The sequence below is a fragment of the Harpia harpyja genome, chromosome 9 (genome assembly GCF_026419915.1).
Source record: "Harpia harpyja isolate bHarHar1 chromosome 9, bHarHar1 primary haplotype, whole genome shotgun sequence".
Lineage (NCBI taxonomy): Eukaryota > Metazoa > Chordata > Aves > Accipitriformes > Accipitridae > Harpia > Harpia harpyja.
In genome coordinates, this window is record NC_068948.1 from 20,892,036 (window position 1) to 20,914,654 (window position 22,619).

General features: G+C 37.6%; 1 protein-coding gene across 5 annotated transcripts; it reads right to left on the reverse strand.

Moving 5' to 3' along the window:
- Positions 1-1,073: 1,073 nt before the first annotated feature.
- LOC128146063 (receptor-interacting serine/threonine-protein kinase 2-like) lies at positions 1,074-17,517 on the reverse strand. Of its 5 annotated transcripts, none has more exons than XM_052797125.1 (12): positions 17,411-17,517; positions 14,737-14,902; positions 12,309-12,462; positions 11,956-12,111; positions 11,666-11,814; positions 9,787-9,836; positions 8,486-8,647; positions 7,650-7,735; positions 6,020-6,088; positions 5,057-5,225; positions 3,999-4,151; positions 1,074-2,314 (listed from the first exon to the last, which is right to left on the reverse strand). In XM_052797125.1, exons 2-12 carry the CDS (start codon positions 14,886-14,888, stop codon positions 2,271-2,273), a joined length of 1,344 nt encoding a protein of 447 aa, XP_052653085.1. In that variant the 5' UTR covers positions 14,889-14,902; positions 17,411-17,517; the 3' UTR covers positions 1,074-2,270. The 5 variants fall into 5 exon arrangements, with proteins under 5 accessions (XP_052653085.1, XP_052653083.1, XP_052653084.1 ...); XM_052797123.1 differs by having other exon boundaries at positions 1,074-2,664; XM_052797124.1 differs by having other exon boundaries at positions 1,074-2,664; positions 14,737-14,898; positions 17,411-17,506.
- Between the last annotated feature and the right edge of the window lie 5,102 nt (positions 17,518-22,619).

Consider the following 22,619-nt stretch of genomic DNA (forward strand, 5'->3'; position numbering starts at 1 on the left):
ACACTTTATAGGCCTTACAAGAGTATGTCTTTTTGGTGAGACAAAATGAAATGGTGCTAGTTTCAGGTCACTGTATTCTAGTTTTGTATCAAAACTTCTTGTATCAACAGCGGTTTCATTTCAATAAACTAGTAGCATCCCTTCAAAAATACCACACTTAAAGATTCCCAACAGCTGCAGCTGTCAAACCACCCTAAAGTTTAAATGTTTATATTATACAAGGGAGAGTTATGAGGAAGTCTATGCATTTGGCTACATCAACTTAAGTATGTTTATAGCAAGGCTTTGGTAGCAGCATAGCTAGTTATGACAATGCTTTTAGGCAAAGTATCAATACTTTGTACTTGAGTATCAATCTCAAACCCATGCATTGATTTCAGTTGAGCAAGGTGGCAAAAATCTGGTTGTGGATAGAGTTAATTATTAAACAACATATTTAAAGAATTATATTCAGGCTCTCTTGAATATTAAATAAGAAATTTGCCTTTGTTTTGTAATTTGTTATAAACTGTCTTGGGTTATCGTCTAGAAAATTTGGGTAAGCATGATAGTAATAGATCTAACTCTAAGGTCACATCCTGTTACAAATACTTACATTGGAAAGCTAGATATGAGGAGAACAAATATCTATCTGGAAAAATGGATAACTTGTGCTCCCACTGATTTGATGCCAGTTCTGCAATTAACAGTTAAGACTGGGCTTAGGTCTGGCATCAAATGGTATTCTCAAGTAGGCAGCTGTTTCAAAAAAAGAACCAAAACCATAATGACAAAAAAATCAACATAGCCTGCCAGCTGGCCTATCTTTCACAGAAGTATAAAGTGTCCAGTAGAACAAACGAATGGAATAATTTCTGAAAGCTGATAATTAAGTTTCAACAATATTGCTACTTTCTCTTAAATGTCTGTAAATATTTCCCACAGGTGAATGATTACCTGTTTTACTCTGATTATGCCTTCTAAACAGGCAAAACACCACGACAGCAGTTCTTTTCCTCACAAGCAAGAGACATCCTTTTTCAGCAGAGACTGTTGAAAGTTTCCATTTAAAGTATACATTGAAAACATTTCAGTGAAGTAGATGTTTAGCTCCTTTAATAGGCAAAACTATTGTCAACATATTCTGATAGACATTGCTTTTAATTGTAACAATATATTATCTCAAGGCAGTCTTAAAGTTTAATGAATTTATGTAAAAAAAAAAGTTTATGGTTCCAGCAGCGTTATAGTATGTGATGTAACATATTTCTTATCTCTTAAACATGCCTAGAAAACACATCATCACTGTATTTAAAATTGCACCTGCCAAACTACTGAATTCAATAAGCAGTTTGAAACCACAGAGAGAACAACTGCAACACAGGGAAACAGAGTAAAATGGTTTTGCATTTGAAATACTTGTAGATTGTATAACAAGTTGTCATGTTAATTCAGTGCCATGACATGTTAATCCAGTGCCATGAAGCTTGAAGGAATCCCACTGTGCCTTCAGAAAAACCCGGTATCTTATGTAACCTCATTTTCATTATAATTAAAATAATCTTACTACTTTCTTTTACCATTCAGCAGAACCACTGTTTCAAAATGATCAGCTTGGCACCTCTTCTTCCTGGTTTAATTTTACATTTGAACTTCAGACATACTTAGAGAACTACATGGATGCAAGGTATTAATGTTTTTCCATTTAGTAAATACTTTAAGCCCCACCTCTCCGAAGTGCTGCTATCAGTGCCCCATTTTCAGAGCATATGACCATTTGTGAGTGAAAATAAAATAATTTATTGCATAATATAAAATTTCCAAGTCTTACTTAAGGCCCCGTTGAAGAAATATTTCTTGATTCTCTTAAGCCTTTCACTCTGACAGCTGGCTCAGATATGAGCTCAGTGAAAGGCAGTAACTTTTTTCTCCTCATCCAGTACCCTGTTTGCTATCCTTATTTGGAAGGATTTAATAACAGCTGTTCTTCCATAGCATGATCTCCAAAAAGTCATGATCCATATTCCTCCCTTCAAAAAAAAAAAAAAAAAAAAAAAATCAGGGAAATAAGGTATCACCTGTCTTGAACTATATTTGGTCTGGCACACATTGCACTCTTCCTCCCATCTCTGAGGTCCAAATCAGAATTTGTTATACCAGTCTTGGTGATTTCTGCAGGCAGTGGTTGACTTGACCTTTTAATCCAGCTAGCTTTTTTTACTAGAGGACTAAAATCATGGGTTGTAGGAAGGCTTGACTTCAGTCAATGGGTTATGAGGAATTAATGTGAATCATTGCCATTCCAAATTACCAGTGCTCTGATGCCTGTAACAAACTGCAAAAAAAAAAAAAAAAAAAAAAAATCACAACAGCAGCCTATTTACCTTAGAAGGACAGTCTGGGCAGTGGCTGCCTTGTCCCAGAGGACTAATTTGGTCACTGGAAGTGCAGTCACTACAACCTGTGCTGCCCTCTCTCCAAGGCAAAGGCAAGTGTCCAACAATGCCCGAGCACGCCCAGTCACTGTGGGATAAGAGGTAATTGTTTCATAATCCATTCGGGACAACATTTGCTGTGAGCGAAGGACATCGAGGATGTGGTTGAGGCGTCCTTCTGTCATGCAGCTCAGTATGGTCTGTCTCTGACAGGCTAGTATTTGACAGCAGTTTCCTTTGCAGCTAGGATCTTGAGTGAAAAGGAAACAAAATGAGATACACTAAGTGCTCTTTTCTTCCAGAAGTTGTTAGCAAATGATAGCATTAACACCAGAAATACAAACTCAGTAGAGGAAAGGAGTAGGAAGAGTTAGTTTATTTGTATTCTTTGTTCAAAACTAGTCCAATGTATTTTCGTCTTTCATTCAAAACTCTTGAATATCAGATTACAGAAGATAAGTGTTTCTAAAGATTATTAAGGGCTCAGATTGTGTAAGGGGAGGAGATTTTCAGGTCTTGTGCTATTCATCTAGCATCTGTTTCAAACTTTATGCAAAGCAGCTTCGCTTGACATAGATGAGAAAACTCTGTCCTGTAGAAAGTGGAAGCACAGATAATAGGTAGTTCACGGTAGTAGGACTGTTTGCAACGTGTAGCGTGAAACTGGGAACTTGAATATACGTCAAAGCTGAACTAGTAATGAAGGTAATACGCTTGGCAAAATGGTCAAGAGCTTTGGGATCTGTGTCTTTTCACAAACTGATTAGAATACTTACTACTGATATTAGGGGTTTTAGCGTACAGTAAATACCATACACCAAGAGAAAATTAATAACCGAAAGCCATTGTTGCTTTGGAGAACATGCCTCTGTCATTCTGATTCCTGATTGTTGCCAGTAGAGTTCTGCAAAGAACTTTTCCTGCATGAACTAGTCTGTTGATTTATCCAGAAATTACATCATCACTCAGAAGTAAATTGAAGAAGGATGGCCAGCTAGGTGCGAGAACTATCATAGGCCAGCTTGCAAAAAGTTAGCAACAAAAGCTCACAAAGCTTCACCTACAAGCAGAGGCAGGTTTCACAAATCAGAAACTGGCCTTTTCTGCCTCTGTTCACTAGGAAAAACTGGGACCACGTAAGCAATGAAATGAATGATCCCTCCTTCTCCTAGTCACTTGTTTCTATAGTCAGTAGCTACTTTTGTAGAGGTATAGAATACACAGCTTAAAATTACAAAAAAGGATTTTCCAGACTTAAATAACTAGTGTATTTCATATTCAATGTGTGCTATAATTCTTCTATTTTTAGTATGGTCTTCTCAGAACTGTTCTCAGCCTGAATATGACCCTGGAAAAGGACAAGCCAATGTTCTCAGTGGCCAATGCCTGAACTTCCAAGAACATAGGAGCACACAGATAGACTCATGAGACATTTGTATCAAGTTTGGAGCAGTTATTACATTAAATACCTGAAAATGTGCACAAAAGGTAGAGAGATCTGTGTCCTCCAAACTTTAAACAATTTAATCACCAAGATCTGGCCAAGGAGAATATTGCCACCTCAAACTGGAAATGGTGTCTTACCTGTCACTGCTCGTTCAAGATGCCTAGGTTGTGGTCTGTGCTTAAGAGCCAGTGGTGGGTCATTATGCTGTCTGCTGTCTTTGCCTGTGGTTGAACTGGATAAAGGAATCATGCAAAAGGAACTTGATTTTCTACTGTCAGAGCCTGGGTGATCTGGAAAAAGTTTAAGATGAGTAAGATCAGACCCTTGAATTGAACAACAGAACATTATACATGTCAGCCACTGCAGAAGACTGGAACTGAAGACTAACTTGAAAGCACTTATTACTAGCTGTTCTTTGGGCCCTTGTTAATACATCATTATTCCTAGGAAGATTTTGGCATATATTACTACACACATCTGACTTTTTCAAACTGTCTGTAGGAATTTGTTTCTGAAGTTATGGAACATTCTATTCTGTCCGTAAGTCTGATGGCTGTTGATCAGAACTAAAATGCTTGGAAATGCAGATGTTGCTATAAGTGAATTGATTTCCTGTGGCTCAACTTTTGTATCCAAAGGCATGAGGAGTACAGAAAAAGCTTTTAAGGAAACATATGTCTTCTTGACACAAATTTAAACACTTTGATAGGATAAATCCACATTGGAAAGGTAAAGGAAGTTATTTATATAGGAAATGGTGATTACCAGGAATCATTCACATGTTCCTGGCAGCACAGTCTTTTTAAAACATACCTCTTTTTCTTATGAGAATTTACAAAAAAGCAGTTATTCCTGGTGGCACAAGGCAGCGTGGTTCCCAGGAGGGACTTGTTCTATCAAAAGCAACAGGCAATGTTTGATGTGCAAGGGAAAGGCAGCTGTACATTACAGGTCAGGGTTCTAAAAAAAATTTAGCAAAAAAGGCTTTTTGATCTATACACTTTATCAAAAGGTATTGTGGCATCTCTGGTTTTCTGCAGTGAACTCGTGCTTCAGATGATACCACTAGAGGGCACAGCTGTACTCTGAGAAGGGACAGTTTTACATGGAAAATAACATTTGTATATGGAAAACCTGGTAATATTTTATCCTTTTCTTAGAATATCTGGAGCTGAGTATCTTTCAAGATAGAGACCTTTCTTTGTTGTTGCGTTCTGTGGCATAGTATTTGCCAGACCTGTCTCAAGAATATTTTCTCTTCCTGCGTTTTTTGCACTGCTATCAAGTAGAATAGTTGACAAGCTTTGCACTACAAAAGGAATTTTCTTGCTGATTAAGTGGTTGGTTTTTTGTGGACAGATGACCTGAAAAAGATCAAAATAGAGAAGAATTATCTTCTTGGAATCTTTTGTTCCAAAACCTTTTCTAGGAAGTTTTCTCTTGGAATAAGGCAGTCATATCACAGGGCAGGGCAGGTATGCAGCTGTTGAGCCTACAGACATACTGAATTCACCTTTAGCTAGTTACCCTGGGTCACCGTGGCAGCACAGATCCATAGGCTAACTGTCCTAGAGTTTACTGCAGTCCCAGATTGCTTCTGCAGCCTGTGCTGCCAGCAGCCATGGTGTCACTAGAACTTGAGCTGTTTAAAGCTAGCTCTGATCCAGGCATGTGAGCTTCAGTTCTGTCTCGTCTCTATCTTTCAGTATTGGCAGGCCTGCCACAAGTGCCAAAATCACTTTGAAAATGGGAGTTAACTGTATTTTGGAGTTATCACAAAGCAGTTGGTGTTGCTCTAAGAAAACTGGTTGAAAATGCTAGAATTCGGCCTAGGAGTTTTTCCAGCCATCATTTTGAACACACTACGAGAAAGGTTAGACTTTTGCAATTTCATTATGACCTCTTCAAGAAGCAGAGGTTCAAAGCAACTCTTAAACAGAGGAGGTTGTTTTTGCAAGAGCAACATCAGAGTCAGCTGCTTGGAAGAAGGTAAAACAGTGTTTTTTGTTGGTTAACTGGATGGAGTTATCCTGGTTACGAACAAAAAGGGTTAGGGATATTTTGCCCCACAGTGTTTGTATTATACATTGTTAGGGCTGGCAGGAAAATCAAGCAGCTTATGAAGTATTCATGTAAGACTCTCATGCCATCTACTCACCTCTGAATTGCGTGTGCCCATCTGCAACGTGTGTATTTCTGAACCTTTGCATGCATTAAGTGCCATCTCCTGGAAAAAACAGCAGAGTAACTCCAGTAAGTATACATACAGTTTGTTCAATTCACAGTTGTCAGGAGCAAGAATTTATACTGACACTAACAATTTATACTGACAATATATATTCTACTTTAAGGTACACTGATACATAGTAAGAGTGAATTCCACAGAGCAATTTTGCATTTTAACAGATGTAAGTGGGCACAGAATCTGACACAACTCTACCCTGTTACTGTTTCTGCTGTTTCAAATTTATTTTAAAACCCAGGTTTGAATCATGCAGGGAAAGGTGAAAATAGCCCTATATTGTGAGAGAGAGAGAGAGAGAGATTGGACTAGCTATAACATGTTTTCCTTTAAGTATCCAAGCAGCAGGGCTGTCCTGTGTTTAGTATGCCAAACTGTCTGCAATAAGGATGTGTTAATACTTGTAACTTTTTTTTCCATTTTGTACATCTACAGCAGATTTGTTCAACTATTTTTCAGTTTATATGCTTCAACACTTATGAATGAATCCATTTTCAAGAATCTCCAGTAGCATTTTCACAGTCATTTTGGACATATTATCGGTTCAGTTGTTTGAACAATAAATAGTGCTCTTTGCTAATTTAGCAAATAGAAAAAGAAAACCTTTTTCAAGGGACATTGAAGCATTAGATTATGGAATACTTGGCAGTACAATCCTAAATAAACTTCAACAGTAGTAAAAAGAACTTGGACTATAACTATGCCACCTATTAAAACATTGATCAAGTCTGTTCTATAATCCCAGGAAGTGATTGCAACATGTAGAAATAATCCAGCATGCATTAACGTGAACAACTAGCATAAGCACAGCAATGAAACTGACAACACAGCATGGGTTGTGTAAATCCAGATGGAGTCAGAATACTTGTTCAAGGGCTGAAGCATGTGTCACTAGTTTCCCCACTGTGAGTTACTAGAAAGGATATAGCTATATTTGTGGCAGTCAGATTTGTGCCGGATTTCCCATGGCAACGTAAACGTATATGGAGTTAGCTGTATCCCTCCATTGTTGGCCATTCCCCATCCATTCCTGTGATATCAGAGAACCCTCTTAGACCCTAGGACAAGCAGTGTCTTCTGCCTGAAGCACGTCAATTTAGCAGCAGTGAAGTGTACAGAAAAGTGCTGATGCTAGTATTGCTACAACAGGTACAAACACTGTCCAGGTTTTGGACTAAATTTCTTCCAACCAGTACGTACAACAAAAATTGTCCTTGGTTCTAGCCCTAATCTGATCTACTTGAGGCTGATATTTGTTCTTGCTCACATGGGTTTACCAGTCTGGCTACAGCTGGTGACTGGAAAGAAGCTGCCGTATTTTTATAATTGCAGGTAGCAATTGACATAGTGTCTAGAGAACCTCACAATATTTATTTTCAGCAATTCCTGAATGAACCTGAAGTGCTAAAGGGTACTCTCCAGCTCTCTGGCATGTCCCATAAAACAATGAAGACAAAGCCTTTCTTGGTTTTGGACCACAAAGATTGCTATTGAAAGAATCAAGTAATGTCCTTGTAGGAGAACAGAACTTAAATTTTGCACTAACCTTTGCATCCATCAGATTGTAGATTGCAGTGGAAATTGCCTCCTTATTTATACTTGTCAAAATTCCATTTAGAAGGTCTACACATTCTGCAGGGGTAATAAGGCATTTAAAATACCACATTTTGTATGAAAGTGCGTATATATTTAAGCATCAGCATATTGCTACTAACTTTATTACTATGGTGAGTTGCTGGATGAACTAGATGAAATTGGTTAATACAACTTCGACTTCATACCTCCTCTTGGTTTCCTTTTTGAACTGATTTTAAAGAATGGTTACAGTCATATTAAAATCACATTTTCTTAAATGTTCATACAGATGTGGTGAATTTACTTGCAAAAGGTTTACACATGACTGTGTAAATCTGTCACAATAAAGCTACATGCAAACAGTTTCCTTAGCACTTCAGCTTTGAAAATTTGCTGAAGTCCTCAAATATTACGGTTTTAACATTTCTTGGCTATCTTTTTAGAAACTGATGGTAAACATAACAATTCCACTAAAGTAAACAATGACAGCACACTTCAAAGGGAACTGGTTATGCATTGGAATCAAGAATGCTGAAGACAGGTTGATCATTGTTAAACTACTATATATAGCTGATAATATCCCTTCCTTTATTTTTACTCATTTTTACTTTGCACTAAACACAATTTTGGAGATAAGCCATTTCTGGTAGGAATCTTCAGTTAGAAAAAACAGCTACAGTACTCTGATGATCTAAAGACTACTTCCACTTCATTTGTTCTGTCATTGATTTAGAGTGCTAGAGCAATGTTCCCAGCAAGACTATCTCCATTACAAATCTTGCAAAGAAAGCGAATCCTGAACGTTACCTGGAGTACACGGTCTATAACCTGGTTCCTGATGCCAGCACAGAGCGATAAGGTGCAACAGTCTATTCCTCTCAGGCAAATTGCTTGGTATAAACTTTTCTGAAATGCCAGGCCGCAAACTGCTGCAGATTCCTGTCAAAACTTCCAGCAGGGTTGTTTGACCTGCAATATAGAAGAAAACATCACTGCAAAAAACATTAAAGACCTCAGAACTCTCTTAAAATGATATTCAGCATAAATTACTTTGTGTATTTTAAAACAAAGATTGCTTTTTTAAAAGTAAAAATATATTAACACTCTTGTAAATAGATATGCTAACCTTTAACAATAACTACAGCTACTTATTGCAACAGGACATTTCAGGATAAAGAACTCTGTCCAAAAAATGTCACAAATGGATATGTAAATATGCATTGTAAACTACATGCACAGATACCTCAGGAATACATGTAATTATTAGGGGCATATTCTAAGCACACAGTTTTATATAAAGCCTTTATATAAAGCCTGCATTATAAGAATATAACTCCTATTGTACCCCCCCCAACCCCTGCCCCCTACTTTGGGCAGCCACAAGATGGCAGCCATAAGCTGTATGAACGTTAAGATACTACTCTATGCAGTATTCCTAAAAGGTCCTCAGCCTGTAAAATACAGGAGTCCTTCAATCAGTTTTGCCATGAAGAATGGAGCCCATAGCAAAGAAACCTTTCGTTGATCTCTCCGTGAAACAGGGATCATTCCTAGACTGTGACAATTATTATGCAATGCTTTGCAAACTCAGTTCTTTAAAACTGGTCACACTTTCATCTAAGAAAGTAAGATTCCCTGCTTGCTTAAGAGGATTCAGCATGAACTGGCATTTCTTGATCAGGATTTGAAACTCATGGCAACTTTAAAAATGAGCATTCTGCTCATCTAGTTAGCTGCTTGTCACTAAAATATTCCCTGATTTTACCACTTTATATTTGACAGTTATCTTTAGTGAGAAAGAATAAAGTGACAAGTGGAAAACCCAACTCAGTAACAGAGTGCTTCAGCAAACACAGAGAGATGATACAAGTGGGGTAAGAAGCTATGCCTTTCCCCTTCAGAAAGATCAGCTTCTTTGGAAACACTGAGGTTTTTTTTGAGGGATTCTAATTTTTACATCCCATGTGATTTGTGCTGTAACAGTAATAGAAGGCAGAGGGACATCTGAAAAGACAGAGCTGTTTGTATTGTAATTTCCCTGCAATAAGGGAATTTGTGGGAGAGATTAGGGCAACACAAAGTCTGACATGAACAACAGAGATAAATACCTTCAAAAGGTTTCTGTCTGCTTAGGCTTTCCCAACACAGCATTCCAAAACTGAAAAAAACAGAACAGCGAAAGACCGTTTATTAGTTTGCAATCTGTATCTATGTTCTCATTTCCAAGAGAAATTTCACGGGTTTAAGAGAAGGGAGTTTTTCAAGACAAAATCTGTCCAAGTCTTTCCTAATTTGACAAGATCTTTTTCCTGCATTATGAAGTTTCAGTTTTCAGCTGAACTGTTCTTATAATAAATCAGTTAGAATTAAATTTTTAAATTTTTTTAAAAACATAGGATCAATTAGAATTACATTTCAGATTACCGCCTTATCTCCATTTGCTCCTGTGAATTTCAAAATCTTCTGTTCTGCTTTCTCTATCATTTTTGTTTTGTTTTCAAGTAATTTAAATAGCAACTGAAAGAGCTGGACTTTCAGCAGGTACTGACAAGCACATCAGTTAACCTACCAAAAACTTGATTCTGACCCACTGTGCGTCTGTTTTCTTTGGCAAATTTTGATGGGGCTCCAAATACTTTTTTCCTTTTCTAACACCTTAGGAAGCATTCCAGTGATACCATAGATCTACATATGTAGCCCACAACTCAGATGGTATAAAATACAGTTGTTTGATAAAAATCTCAATCTGCAAAATCAGAGGCAGAAGCAAGGAGGCTGCTGGAAGAGAGAAAGCAGGCTATGGATGAGTCAGAAGCAAAGCAATCAAAAGGGGAAGAAGCAGTTCTAGGATAAATGTATCTGCTTACTCATATAGCTTGCTGTAGTGCTGAATTACAATGTTTAAAAACATCCCCTCTTCTGTCTTATTTCCACATAAAACTTGAAGGTGCTTTTACTTAAATATCCTCAAGGAAAGTATTAATGTAACGTGGGCATACACGTAACTTACATGTACTTAATATTTCACGTATGACACATACTTTTGTTTTCTCTGTTGCGCCACTGTCTCAACATACGCCTATCTCATGTACTGAGTCACATCTGAGCATCTAAAATTATACAAGAATGACACATTGGAAAATGAATTATGCTACCTGAAAATAAGCCTCCAGTCTTCCTGCGCAAAAATCTTGTGTTTATGAACAACATCAGATTAGTCACATCATTTATAGGTCTCCTCAAGTGTATGCATTGTTTGACTCATCTTAGAGCCTACCTCTGTGACAAAAAAGCAGGAGTTTGAATTTGTTGCTTCTATAAAAGCTCTGAAAGCAGAAGAGTGGTCATGCTAAAAGTTATTTATAATGTTAGTCCATAGGCTCTGTATGCCAGTTGTAAAGACCTATGTCCGTACAGACAAAAGTTGCAATTTGAGCATGTAATATATACAAAAGGAACACGTGGCAGTAGGTAATCTTCCTCTTTTGGATAAATGACTTTGTTAAAAAGTATTAATGCTTGAGTGGCTCGGTAGGTTATTCCAGCAGAGATTCCATAGGACCTTAAATGGACACTACTGAGAGAAAGGTCTTATTTTTACCTGGGCCTCATTTAGGCATGAAATGTTCTTCCTGAAACTAAAGCCAACAACAGTTCATGCTTAGAAACTATGTGAAGTAGTTACTAGGTTTCTAAATGTATATGAAAGTTTTGACAGCTACCTTACCCTTTTAAAACATTTGGGTCCATTATATAAATATTTATATGATGAACTTTGAGAACAGTTCTTAACCTTGTTATATTATTCACCAAATATAGGGAATTTCAAATTTAATTCACTGCTGTAATTGGCTTCAGGGAATACTATCCTACTGCATTATGTAGATCTGGCATTTTTACTGTAGTGTCTTTAAAAATAAGTATTTCAGCAGCATTGTAGAATGTAACAAGGACTAGGTATGATCAGCCCTTAGAAATTCCATTCACCTGTAAATATCACCTTCCTGAGAAGGAAGGCCTCCTTCAAGTATTTCAGGAGGGAGATACACTAAATCCTGGCAGTTTCTCCAATTGCAGTTCTGCAGGTCTGACCTCAGTTGCTGACACCTCCAGTTGATTAGACCATAATCCGATATCTACAGAGATGGGACAAAAAATAAATTTTAGTAACAATACCTCAAGTCTTGGTATTAAATGTTGACTATTAGGATAAATATATGCAACAATAGGACAATCACTGTATTTTACATTAATAGGCTAAAAGTAGAAGCTCCTACCTTGGCTCTGTACTGCGTATCCAAAAGCACATTGGAAGGTTTCAGGCTGCAGTGGCAGAAAGCAGGTTTGAGGCTGTGAAGGTGATGCAGCCCTTCAGCCACATCTGACAGGATCCTTATGAGTAAGGGAAATGGAAGTTCTGGGTACAGCTGATGCTAAGTAACACAAAATACAGGTGTTGGTGTGAAATTGTTACAAATCACATTTTCATTTGACAATAAACAGAAGTACAATACAGAAGCTAAAGAACAGGTTGACTGTGACTACTGTCCATAATTTACATGCTGATTGTTCTCTGTTGGCTGACCTTGTAATTATTTTTGTCACATAAAAGATGACTTCTTTTATGTACCTCATGGATGAGCGAGTGGAGGGATCCATTGTTCATCCATTCAGTCACTATACCCACAAGTCCATGGCACTGGTAAATCCCAAGAGAAGGCAGGAGACGTTCAGACTCATAGCATCTGACACTTGCTATATCCTGAAGTAGCAACTTCCACTCCCTGTTAAAAAACAAAAAGCATTAGAGGCAGGTTAGACTGAAGGGAATTTCAGCTGGAGATGAGATAGTGTAGGATATGGAAATGAGAGATAATCATATGATTGAACACAAGCTAATATAATTCTACCAATAAAACCAGTATTATATCATCTTTCCAAACAATTCTAAGAAAATGAAGCAATCCCTTGTGTAGTGTATTTTTCTAATATAACATGAAAGACCTCTGGATGCTTTAATATGATGTAAGAGCACAGTTTAAAGCAAGATTGAAGTGCAAAGGCAGTAGAAAGCTGAGTTATATGAAATGCTAGAGTAAGAAAAATAATTTTTTTTTCCCCTTAGTGTCCCCAAGAACTTGTATTGTATCCTTCTGCTATTAGCGAGATCCACATTTACAGGGAAATTATTATCTTCCATACTTATCTAATGGGACCATATTATAGAAATGAGATATGATACAGCATGTCATAGTATTATATAAAAGTGAGGCCAAATTCAGATTTGATGTAAACAGTACAACTCTAGTGACTTTGCCAAATTTAATTCAAACTCAACTGTGGTTGGACTGTAGACCTGAATTCAAACAGTTTATGTACAGCAAAGCTTTGATCATCATCATCAGAATACAGTTTTGTTATCTAAACTTCAAACAGTTACTTCTTCATGCACAGGAAACACTGAAATAAATTCAATTGTGCTTTTTCATGGAAGTAACTGAACTTCTGCTACAGGTTCAATTTTTGTTAATTGCATGTTTTATTTTAAAGATCTGATTATCTCTACTCTATGGTACTTGTGAGCTGAAAATTCATTAAAATTGATTCAAGATTCAGTTGATTTCAACAGACCTGGAACTCATTCTCATTATTCTAACCAGCTCTTACATTAAGACTTCAGTTTCAGTTTCTCATATTTATTGTGTTGATTCACAAGCCTGTAAACTAATTACTGGAAGTAATTCACAGCCCCACCTGTTTTAACACTTATTTCCACAAATCTAAATATTTATCATCAGCACACAGTTAAACATTTTGCAGCTGGAGTAAAACACAGTTTATTCTCCCAGCTTTCCTAAACACTGTGTAGTGTAAACAAGAGATCAGAATGGTAGAAAGAGAGAGACGAACAAAACAGTGGCTTTAGTTTTAGGGAAAAAAGTTTGAGTGAAAAGATGTCAAATCAGGGTAGCATGTTAAATTCAAAGCAAAGTAAAATGTTGATTTCTGTAACTTTAACTGTTTTGTTTTGGGGTTGGTTTGTTTGATTTAAAGAAAATGTGGATAGGGGATGGAGGAAACTTTCTTCTTTAAACAAGCTACCAAACAAATAACATTTGTTCAGATTACAGAATTGCTGGACTTCTATTGTCCAAAAAACAAGCAATCCTCCTCCCCAACCACAAAAAACCCCCCCCAAACCTTAAAATTCTTAACTGTTCCCAAATTCTGGCAGCATGTGGTTTTTGAAGTATCACTGAAAATTTAAACTGTCTGTTTAAAAATATTTGTATGAAATACTGTTTCTTCCTCCCCTGCCTTTATAATGGAACAAATTAAACACTATGTATTCAAGTAGGACCCTTTTGTATTTTACTTTTAACAAAAGCCACCTGAATGGCAGCTTTCTCAGTTAACAAGACTAACTAGTCTGTGGATGCACATCAGGCACTCCTTTTCTGATAAACAGTCAGGTCAGTGCATTCCCTAAAATGCTTTGGTCTTGCTTCATCAAAAGTAGCTTGTGGTTATTCTTGGAAACTTTCTGTGGTTTTGTTGCACACTGGAATTTTGTGGTCAGTAGGCTGACACCTGTCAGTTACTGCTCATTTGTTTTTATAATTAGGACATGTACACATCTCACTGCCCTGTAACCATGAGCATTATCCCTCCCTCCTCCCGTTTCTCTACTCTCTCACCTGTATGTGCTGTTTTATGTTAAGTTCAACTGAGATCTCTTCAGGGACCTCCAGAAAGATGTAATACCATAGCATGCTGAGTATTACTGATCAGGGGTTTGTAGACATTATTATAGTAGAGATAATTAATGACTTCAGGATTAAGCTCTACTTTTATAAAAATTTGTAAAAAACCATAGAGCTTGTTTCTCAGTAGAACTTCCTCCTAGTTGCCTCTTGGCTTCGCTAATCAGGATTTCTAGGAATGGAGATGTCTTTAGGAATCAGATGGTCCTGGGCATGCCATGATTCATTCTGGTGCCATCGCTGCAGGTCTGTGCTGCCCACCTGCTCGGTTAGTTGGCCAAATGAGACACATACCTCCCTGTAGTGTCCTGGCTGGTCAGCAGCTTCACAGAGATGTGAGTGTTCCAAGAAATATGAAAGGCTTTGAGTGCAAAGCCTGAGCCTGTCCTGGTCAAGGTAAAGCTATCCACATCTTCCTGGGCTACTACAGGTAATGATTTGGCCATTTCTTGATGGCTGGCTTGGGGGAAAAAATGGCAGAAAAGAAAAAAAGTTTTAAGAACTACTTTATGTCAGTACTACCAAAGCACAGTGAAGCTGCACCACCCCTTACTTCCCAAGTAACTATTACCCTAATCCAACTGGCTTCCTTTTACCACTGTGTCAGACTTTCCTTATAAAAACAGGAAAAACACATTAATTGCAAAGGAGTGTCTGGACCATAACTTGCCATCTGAGACTGCAAGGTGCTAATTAATTGCTCATTATTATTTCCGTCTGATGACTTTGAAATGTTAGGCCAGTATTTATAATACAGAACGTGATTTTAAAGTGATGCTGAACTATGTAGACAACAAACTAGTATCTTATGGTTACATGCTAGACAAACATATAGTTTCGCCGCTTCTCAAAAAAGGCAATTATTCAGTAACTCACGTCAGTGTGTTCTGCATCATTCTTGCATGTATTCTTTAATACAGCATCACATGTAAATGCAAAAGCAAGGCAAAAGGCAAATTTCCTGCTGCTGTAAGTTGGCAGAACTCTGCTAAATGGACTTGTGTCTTCATAGCAGCCTCTAGTTTGGCCAATACTCTGAATACATTACCTCTCTACAGCCATCTGAATGTCTCAGACACATTGCATGGCAATGCATATGGATTAGAGATTACCTCTGCAAATCATCACTGTGTTACTATGCAAGTAACATTTTTATTTACATCTGTGAAGCTACATTAGACTAGAGATAACCACAAAGTCAGTAGTGAAAGAGGAAAACAAGCAAGCCAAGAAAACAGATGGGATAAAACCATTGGTAAGGATTACTACAAGATCAGTGGTCAGTGAGTCAGAAGAACTCAAACTGGAATACTCCCTTCAGGGTCCAGTAGACCAGGGTTAGAAAAGGAAACGCAGGAGGGAACTGAAGCAACAGGGCCAAAAATTTGAAGTAACCAGTAAGGACTGTTGAGTGTGAATTGTGTTCTTCTAGAAGATGATGTGTTCTACAAAGAGCTCCTGGGATACAGAACGCCTGAAAGTCTTCTGACTTTGAGCACATCACTTGTACTCCATGAGTAAAATAGAGAAAAAAAAAAAAAAAAGACAAACCCCTGATGATAAATTAGTCTATGCTCATGGCTGAACTGCTTCTAGTTCATGACCAACTTATTTTCGGTTAGTCTCGGTAGCTCAGCTGGGCCACACAGCCGTGTTCACAATCAGAGGCGTACTAAGCTCAGTTTTGCATCTAACCACAATCAAAATGCAAATAAAAATTCAGCAGCTGATTTACGAGTGCAGCTTTAACTGTACTTGATTCTGATGGGAAAGCACAGTTGAACTTTTTGCTTTTTGTTAGATTATTGTAGTTTGAAAGGAATAGCTGCCCTAAGTGCTTCACTTAGTTTCCTTAAAGAATAAATCCAGTAGGTATGAGGCTGATGGACTAGTTAAGAGTTTCATAAAATTTGAAAAGATTCCTCTGAATGAAGATAAGTTTCCAAATGAGCCATTTATCCTTTAAAGTTGCAAAGACAGACCACACAGATCTACCAATCTTAAATATAAAGGAGATAATCAAAAGGCTGTCAGGAGCAAAATTATGTCTCATTTTTGTTATGTACTATGATAAATAATCATTTAAATAGCCAACAGGATTTACTCAACTGCAAACATAGTACAAGGAAGATCAAACAATGAACATAGGATCTAAACCATTCCTGAAAGTATCTTTTTTTATTTAAAATTGAATCAAGTAAAGCTATAACAGTTTTTTAAACTCTTGCTAACTGGCTACTTAGATAAAAATAAAAGCTAGCCATCAGCTCCTATTTTGGATTTGCAAAACCTAATTTAACTAGAGATTTTTAACTAGAGACTTTCTAAAAACAAAACAAAAACCACTTCGATCTTTCAGTTACAAACCATGACATGTCAAGCACCATTGTCCCTGTGTCTGAGTTTGTAAATCTGTTCCCACACCTCAGAGAGACTTGCTGATAACCTCCAAAAGAGTTTAACCCTAAAATGAGAAATCTTTTATTTATCTAGGGTGCTACCCAGATTCCTAAAACAGCTGGAAAGACTAATCATGGAATATGATACTATCATGGAATTACAGATAATAAAGTATCTCTCTACCCCCTAGATTGCAAGTTTGGTACCAAAGCAATTTTTTCAATAGTTCTGCTCTTGTGAATGCTTTTTCTCCTAGACCCCTTTAAAAAAATCAGTATCAGACCACAAACCCAATATTTCTTAGGTGACCTTTGCAATGAAGGGTTTCTTATTATTTTTCACTAAGACACTGAAAGCCTTAGATAACTTTGTCATGTTCACCTAGTAGGGCAGGCAGGGGCAGGAGGGAGACTATCATAAAACAATTTATTTCAAGTTTCTAATTTTACAGGGAATTTTTTAAAAGTAACTAATAGTGAAGATGTTTTCCTCAGAATGAGAAAAACGCTACATTATGTCAATATTCAGATGTCTCAGTAAAAGAAATTGGAAACAAAAATCAACTTACCTCTGGAAATACAGGCATAAAACCCATAGAAAAGCAGAGCGAAACTGCTACAGATACCAAGTGCAAGTCAGCTTTGAACTGCATTCAAACACTGGGTGAGTCAGCTGTTGTTGATCTCTCCTTTTATTGGCTGCCTGCGAACAACTAAAATTTCCTGGTCAGATATACAAGCTGTAACTCTTTAGTGACTGCAGATGGGTTTTCACAGGCTGATTTCTAAACTGCCTGTAATTAATGAGAGGAATTACAGAAAAAGAGGTTGGATAGCTACTTTTTGCCACGAGGAATTCCAAGAAGGAAAGCTATGCAAGAGTGAAAAACACCATATTGGATACAGCCCAGATACAGAAGCACATAGAGCTGCTCGCAGATGGTGCAGCTGATGCTTATCTCTGCAGTAGATCAAGCCAACACCACAAGTACAAAATACCTTTAAACTTTATAAGTCAAGTTGATCTTAAAACAGGATGAAAATTGCTGTTTTTTTCTGGTTACAGGGTGCGTAAGCATAGGGGTCACATTAGGTTGCATAGAAGTAGTAAGGATCAATTTGCTGTCAAGTAGCCCTGCTGAAAAGGATGTAGAGGTTATGATGAGAGTTAAGTTGATCATGAGCCAACAGTGTGCTTTCATCACAAGTGGGGAAAATTGCATACTGGGCTACACTGACATGCAGTCAGCAAAGTGAGAGAAGTCATTATGCCTCTACTCAGAAATGGTGAGGCTGCATCTGAAATACTGAGGACCCTAAAGTTGACTACAGTTCAAAGAAAATGTTGAGAAACTGGAGAGGATGCCATAGACAGCTACCAAGATGGGCCCTAGAGCACACACTGTACAAGGAAAGGTTGAGGGAGCCAGTCTTGTTTAGTCAGGTGAAGGAGGCTGGGGGTGTGTGTGGTGCATGTCTACTAGAAGCCTACAGCTACTTGAAGGTCAGTTATGAAGACAGAGCCAAATTCTTCTCCATAGTGGCAGATAACTAATGGCATAGGCAGAGGTCTCTACTTCAGAGGTTCAAGCCAGATGCTAGAAAGTTTTTTTCAGCAGGTGGGTAATGCAGTGCTGGAATGGGCCACTCAGGTTGCAGTCCATTGTTTAAGGTTTTCTAGACTCTGCTAGGCAAAGCCAAGGCTGACCTGATGCAGCACTGCTGGTAGTCCTGCTTTGAGCAGGAGGCTGGGCTAGAAAATGCCAAAAGTCCAGAATATCTTTAATTTTGAGAAGACTCTGTAAGGCCTAATAGTGTTGCTGCTAGGCCCCTGGCATATACATTCACACTGAAGGTTGATGGGACTGCTGGATGCAGGGTAGAGACTTTAGGAGAAAGCAGTCATTTCAGTTGATCACATTTATTCAAACTTTCCACTCCATAAAGACTGCCTTTATTTATAGAGTCTGAGTTTAAAAAACAGTGTGAGTCAATGAGATTCTGTCCACAGGCTTCTGTTGGTTTTGGATCAAATCCTAACACCCCCCAACAGGGAGGGAGCAGGCAGTAGGGCAGTTACCTAATCCTCCTATGATCACAGGAAAGTCCCTTATATCTAAAAATCATGTGGCTAGTGCTCCATGGCCTGAGAGGAAGCACACTACAAGTGGGAAGCATGGAGTACGCCTTCATGTACAATGTGTTATTTCCTGACAGCTGTAGCTATCTGAACAGCATCAGCTTTCTCTGCCCAGCACACCCCTTCAAGTGAAATTAGTATGAGGGAGCTGAAGTGGCAAAGGTAAAACAAACAGGTTGTAACCATCCTGGAGAAGGCTGGAAGCATGTCAAGTTTCTGTGGCCACAGGATCCTCCTCTCCTTGGCTTTCATTTATCAACAACGCATTCATTTGTGTCCATAGTCTACATTTCTGTAAAAATTACATTAAAAATGTTTTCCCCTGTTTAAGGTATTAGCCTGTCAGGATCAGACTATACTGCAGCAGAATCACAACTATTCAAAATCCTTACAACTAATTAAAGAAACTTAGGGGGATCTTTGTAGACAGTTTGAAGAACTTAATTTTGCAGAAATTCTTTGACACTTAAAGCAGTCTTAAGTACTTCTGTATTTTTAGAATATCACGTGCTCGGGAAGCACAGTACTAAAACAATCCTGCATTTGTTTATTCCTTTTGACTACTGTTTTCAGCTTAAAAAAAACTCAGTGTAAAACTATAAAGCTTAATTTTAATCCATATTTGGAGAAACCAGAAATATACAGGTCAATTTGCAGTGCAGGTCAGAACTAAACATCATTATTAGTGAACACGTTAAATAAAAAGAATCAGTATTTTTACCTACACATAATTTATCCAGAGAAATTTAAGGCCTCTCACATAATATGAAAGCTTATAAATAATGGGCAAGGAAAAAAACCTCTGCAGGCTCACGAGGGCTGTCTTGTGCAGTAATTAGACAAAATAAAGAAAACTAAAGTTTAGTTTGACTATCGGTGGGTTTTTTGGTTTGTTGGTTTGGTTTTTTTTTTAATTATGGAAAATACTTGGAATAAAACCTTCCAGCAAGGAATAATGGGTAAGACAGACATTGAATTTTTCTGATCTCCTATACATAGGATTCATTCATTTCCATACAGATACCTAAATACATAGATACTGGAAAAGTACAGACAACTCTTGCCAAAAACAGTAGCTGCTTGATGCCTAGAGACTGCATGCTATCATCAAGGACAGGGAAAGACTATCCTAACAGAAATACCGAGTGCACTTCCAACCATATGCAAGGGGAAACAATAATGAACAGGAAGGTAATCTGAAGAGCACTTAAGATGACCTTTATGTCAGCAGGATTCCTTATTTAGTGCGCAAATCCATCCATCACAGCAAGATTGGAATTACACATAGCAGTGTCTGACTATAACTGCAGGAAGATTTCAGAGACAGTATGTTATTTCTTGTATGTACATTTGTTCATGCTAAATGACAACCCAAGTATTTCAGAAGAGCCATAGATCTCAAAAAACCCAAAGACCAGTTTTTATTTCATTCAGAAGACAAACAAAACTCTGAGCCTCTGAATGTCAAAGAACAAACAGTAAAAAATCCACCATATTTAAACTTTTCAAAGTGTCCAAAGAAGGTCTTTTAAAACCTAACCATAACCATGCAAGAACTAGAACATTTGCTTTTTCAATGCAGACTTGCATTGAGTGTGGCTCACTCACAAGCTAAGACAATATATAGGGAACACAAACATGTTCTTAACATCTTAACATCCTGAAAGTAGGAATAATAGTGATGCCTAAAGGATAACATGGTTTAAGGCATGAGTGGTTTATAGGTCTCTCCCTCATAATAGTGATGCAGAGTGAACCCAGTTACAATCAAATTTAAAACAAAATGGGAGCTGTACAAGAAGCAGCATTAAAGGACCACAGCATAAGACAAAGCATTAATAGAGCAAGTATGCACAATAAAAGAATGACACAGTACCAGAAGATTGAAGCATTAAGATGACCCAAATACCAAAGCCTCTGATGCATGTTCAGTAAATACTACACTTTGATATTTCAGAAGAGTTCCCATCATCATTTCTCAATCTGGTTATTCCAGTTGAGCATCTGTACAGGGTAACTTTTGGCAAAGAGGTAGGTTCTAAGGTGCCATTTCTTTGGCACCTTGTGTATTTCAGGAGGTCTTGCAAGAAGTGAATATGAAAATGATAGGCTTCAAATTGTGGGATTCAGATGCTCTGTATTTCACCTTTATAAAACCTAAGCTACAGTGCATGAGTGCAGCCAATGATATATAGTCATCTTGCTCTAGAAGATAGGACTCCAAACAGGCACAATATTTGCCCACTGTAATTGGATACTTCAAGATACAAAACTATGGTGTCCGTTTCATGGATTTGCAGTTGAACTAAGGCTCCTTTTTTTTTTTTTTTTCTGTTCAAGAAAATTGTTTCCTCAAACACCTATATCATGCTATTTTGGAAAATAGTCATAACATTCACCTTATTAATGAGATGACTAAACAAGAGTATCACAGCTGCCAGCCTTAGGCAGTTTCTGTAAAATGAGCAGTGCCAAGCACATCTGTTAATTAAATTGTACCACAGAAATTTTTTAATTCTTTACCCAACTGTTTTAAATAGTGGAATCTTAAACAGGTATCACACAATTCATAATTCATGTAAATGTGAACAATAAGATGAAGAACTCCTAGACTGCAGAGAGCTTAGGGTATCATACCTCAACTTGTTAAATGGCTTGTAAAAAGTGCCTTAGTCCACATCCCAAGCGTTTGCGATCTGTTTGGAACACGACATGCTAAACAGTATTAAGACAGGGTGGAGAAATGCTAAACCTCCAGGGCCATCAATTATGTATCTGCAGATAAATAGTTTGAGTAAGCTACTTGTGAAATGACAGAGGCCTAGATTGTATGACCTTGCTGAGAATGTATAGCATAGGTATGTAAGAGAATATAAGCAGGCTTTCAAAGCCTTTACACATACGAAGCAAAACTTGATCTTCTAGGCAAACAAACATAGTGAGCACTCCCTCTTTGGTCCCCTAAGGATACCTGTTCCAAGGAGAGAGAAAGTACAGCCACATTCATCAAATCCCCCAAAGCAGCATATCCTATAGAAGAGCACAGCACTAACATCTTTACCAATGCCATGCTTGCCTCCTGGATTTTCTGCTGGAAAGTGGGCAAGTTTTTTAACTGGCTTGATCCTAAACATTGTGGTTTTTCTACCTGACAATTCTGTAATATGAAAATATGCAAGTGAGCACAAATAATTAACAGGAATTTTTAAATAATCTCATTTAAACTAAATGTTTTTCTATTGTGGGGCTGGTTTGGGATTTTTTGTTTGTTTTTTTGAAGTTGCAACAACATATACATTAAAGACATCTGAAAGATACAGATTGCTGCTGACTTCCTTTTTAAATGTTAGTATAATCAAGTCTGCTTGTAGGCCACTTGCATTTAGTGACTTGGAGAAAGAATTCTGAATTGCTGCAGTAAACGTCAGTGGACTTTCAGTCATCTAGGAGAACACTCTGCTTATGGTGAAACCATGCTCTACTAAAATTGACTTCTATTGAGCTCATATTCTTTGAATTTGGTCATTAACACACTAAAGTGGAATTAAGTTCAACACAGCTGGAGATGAGTACTTCCTTCTCTTCTCTGGCAAGCAGCCAACTAACACAGAGAACATAAAAAAAAAAAAGATAATTTA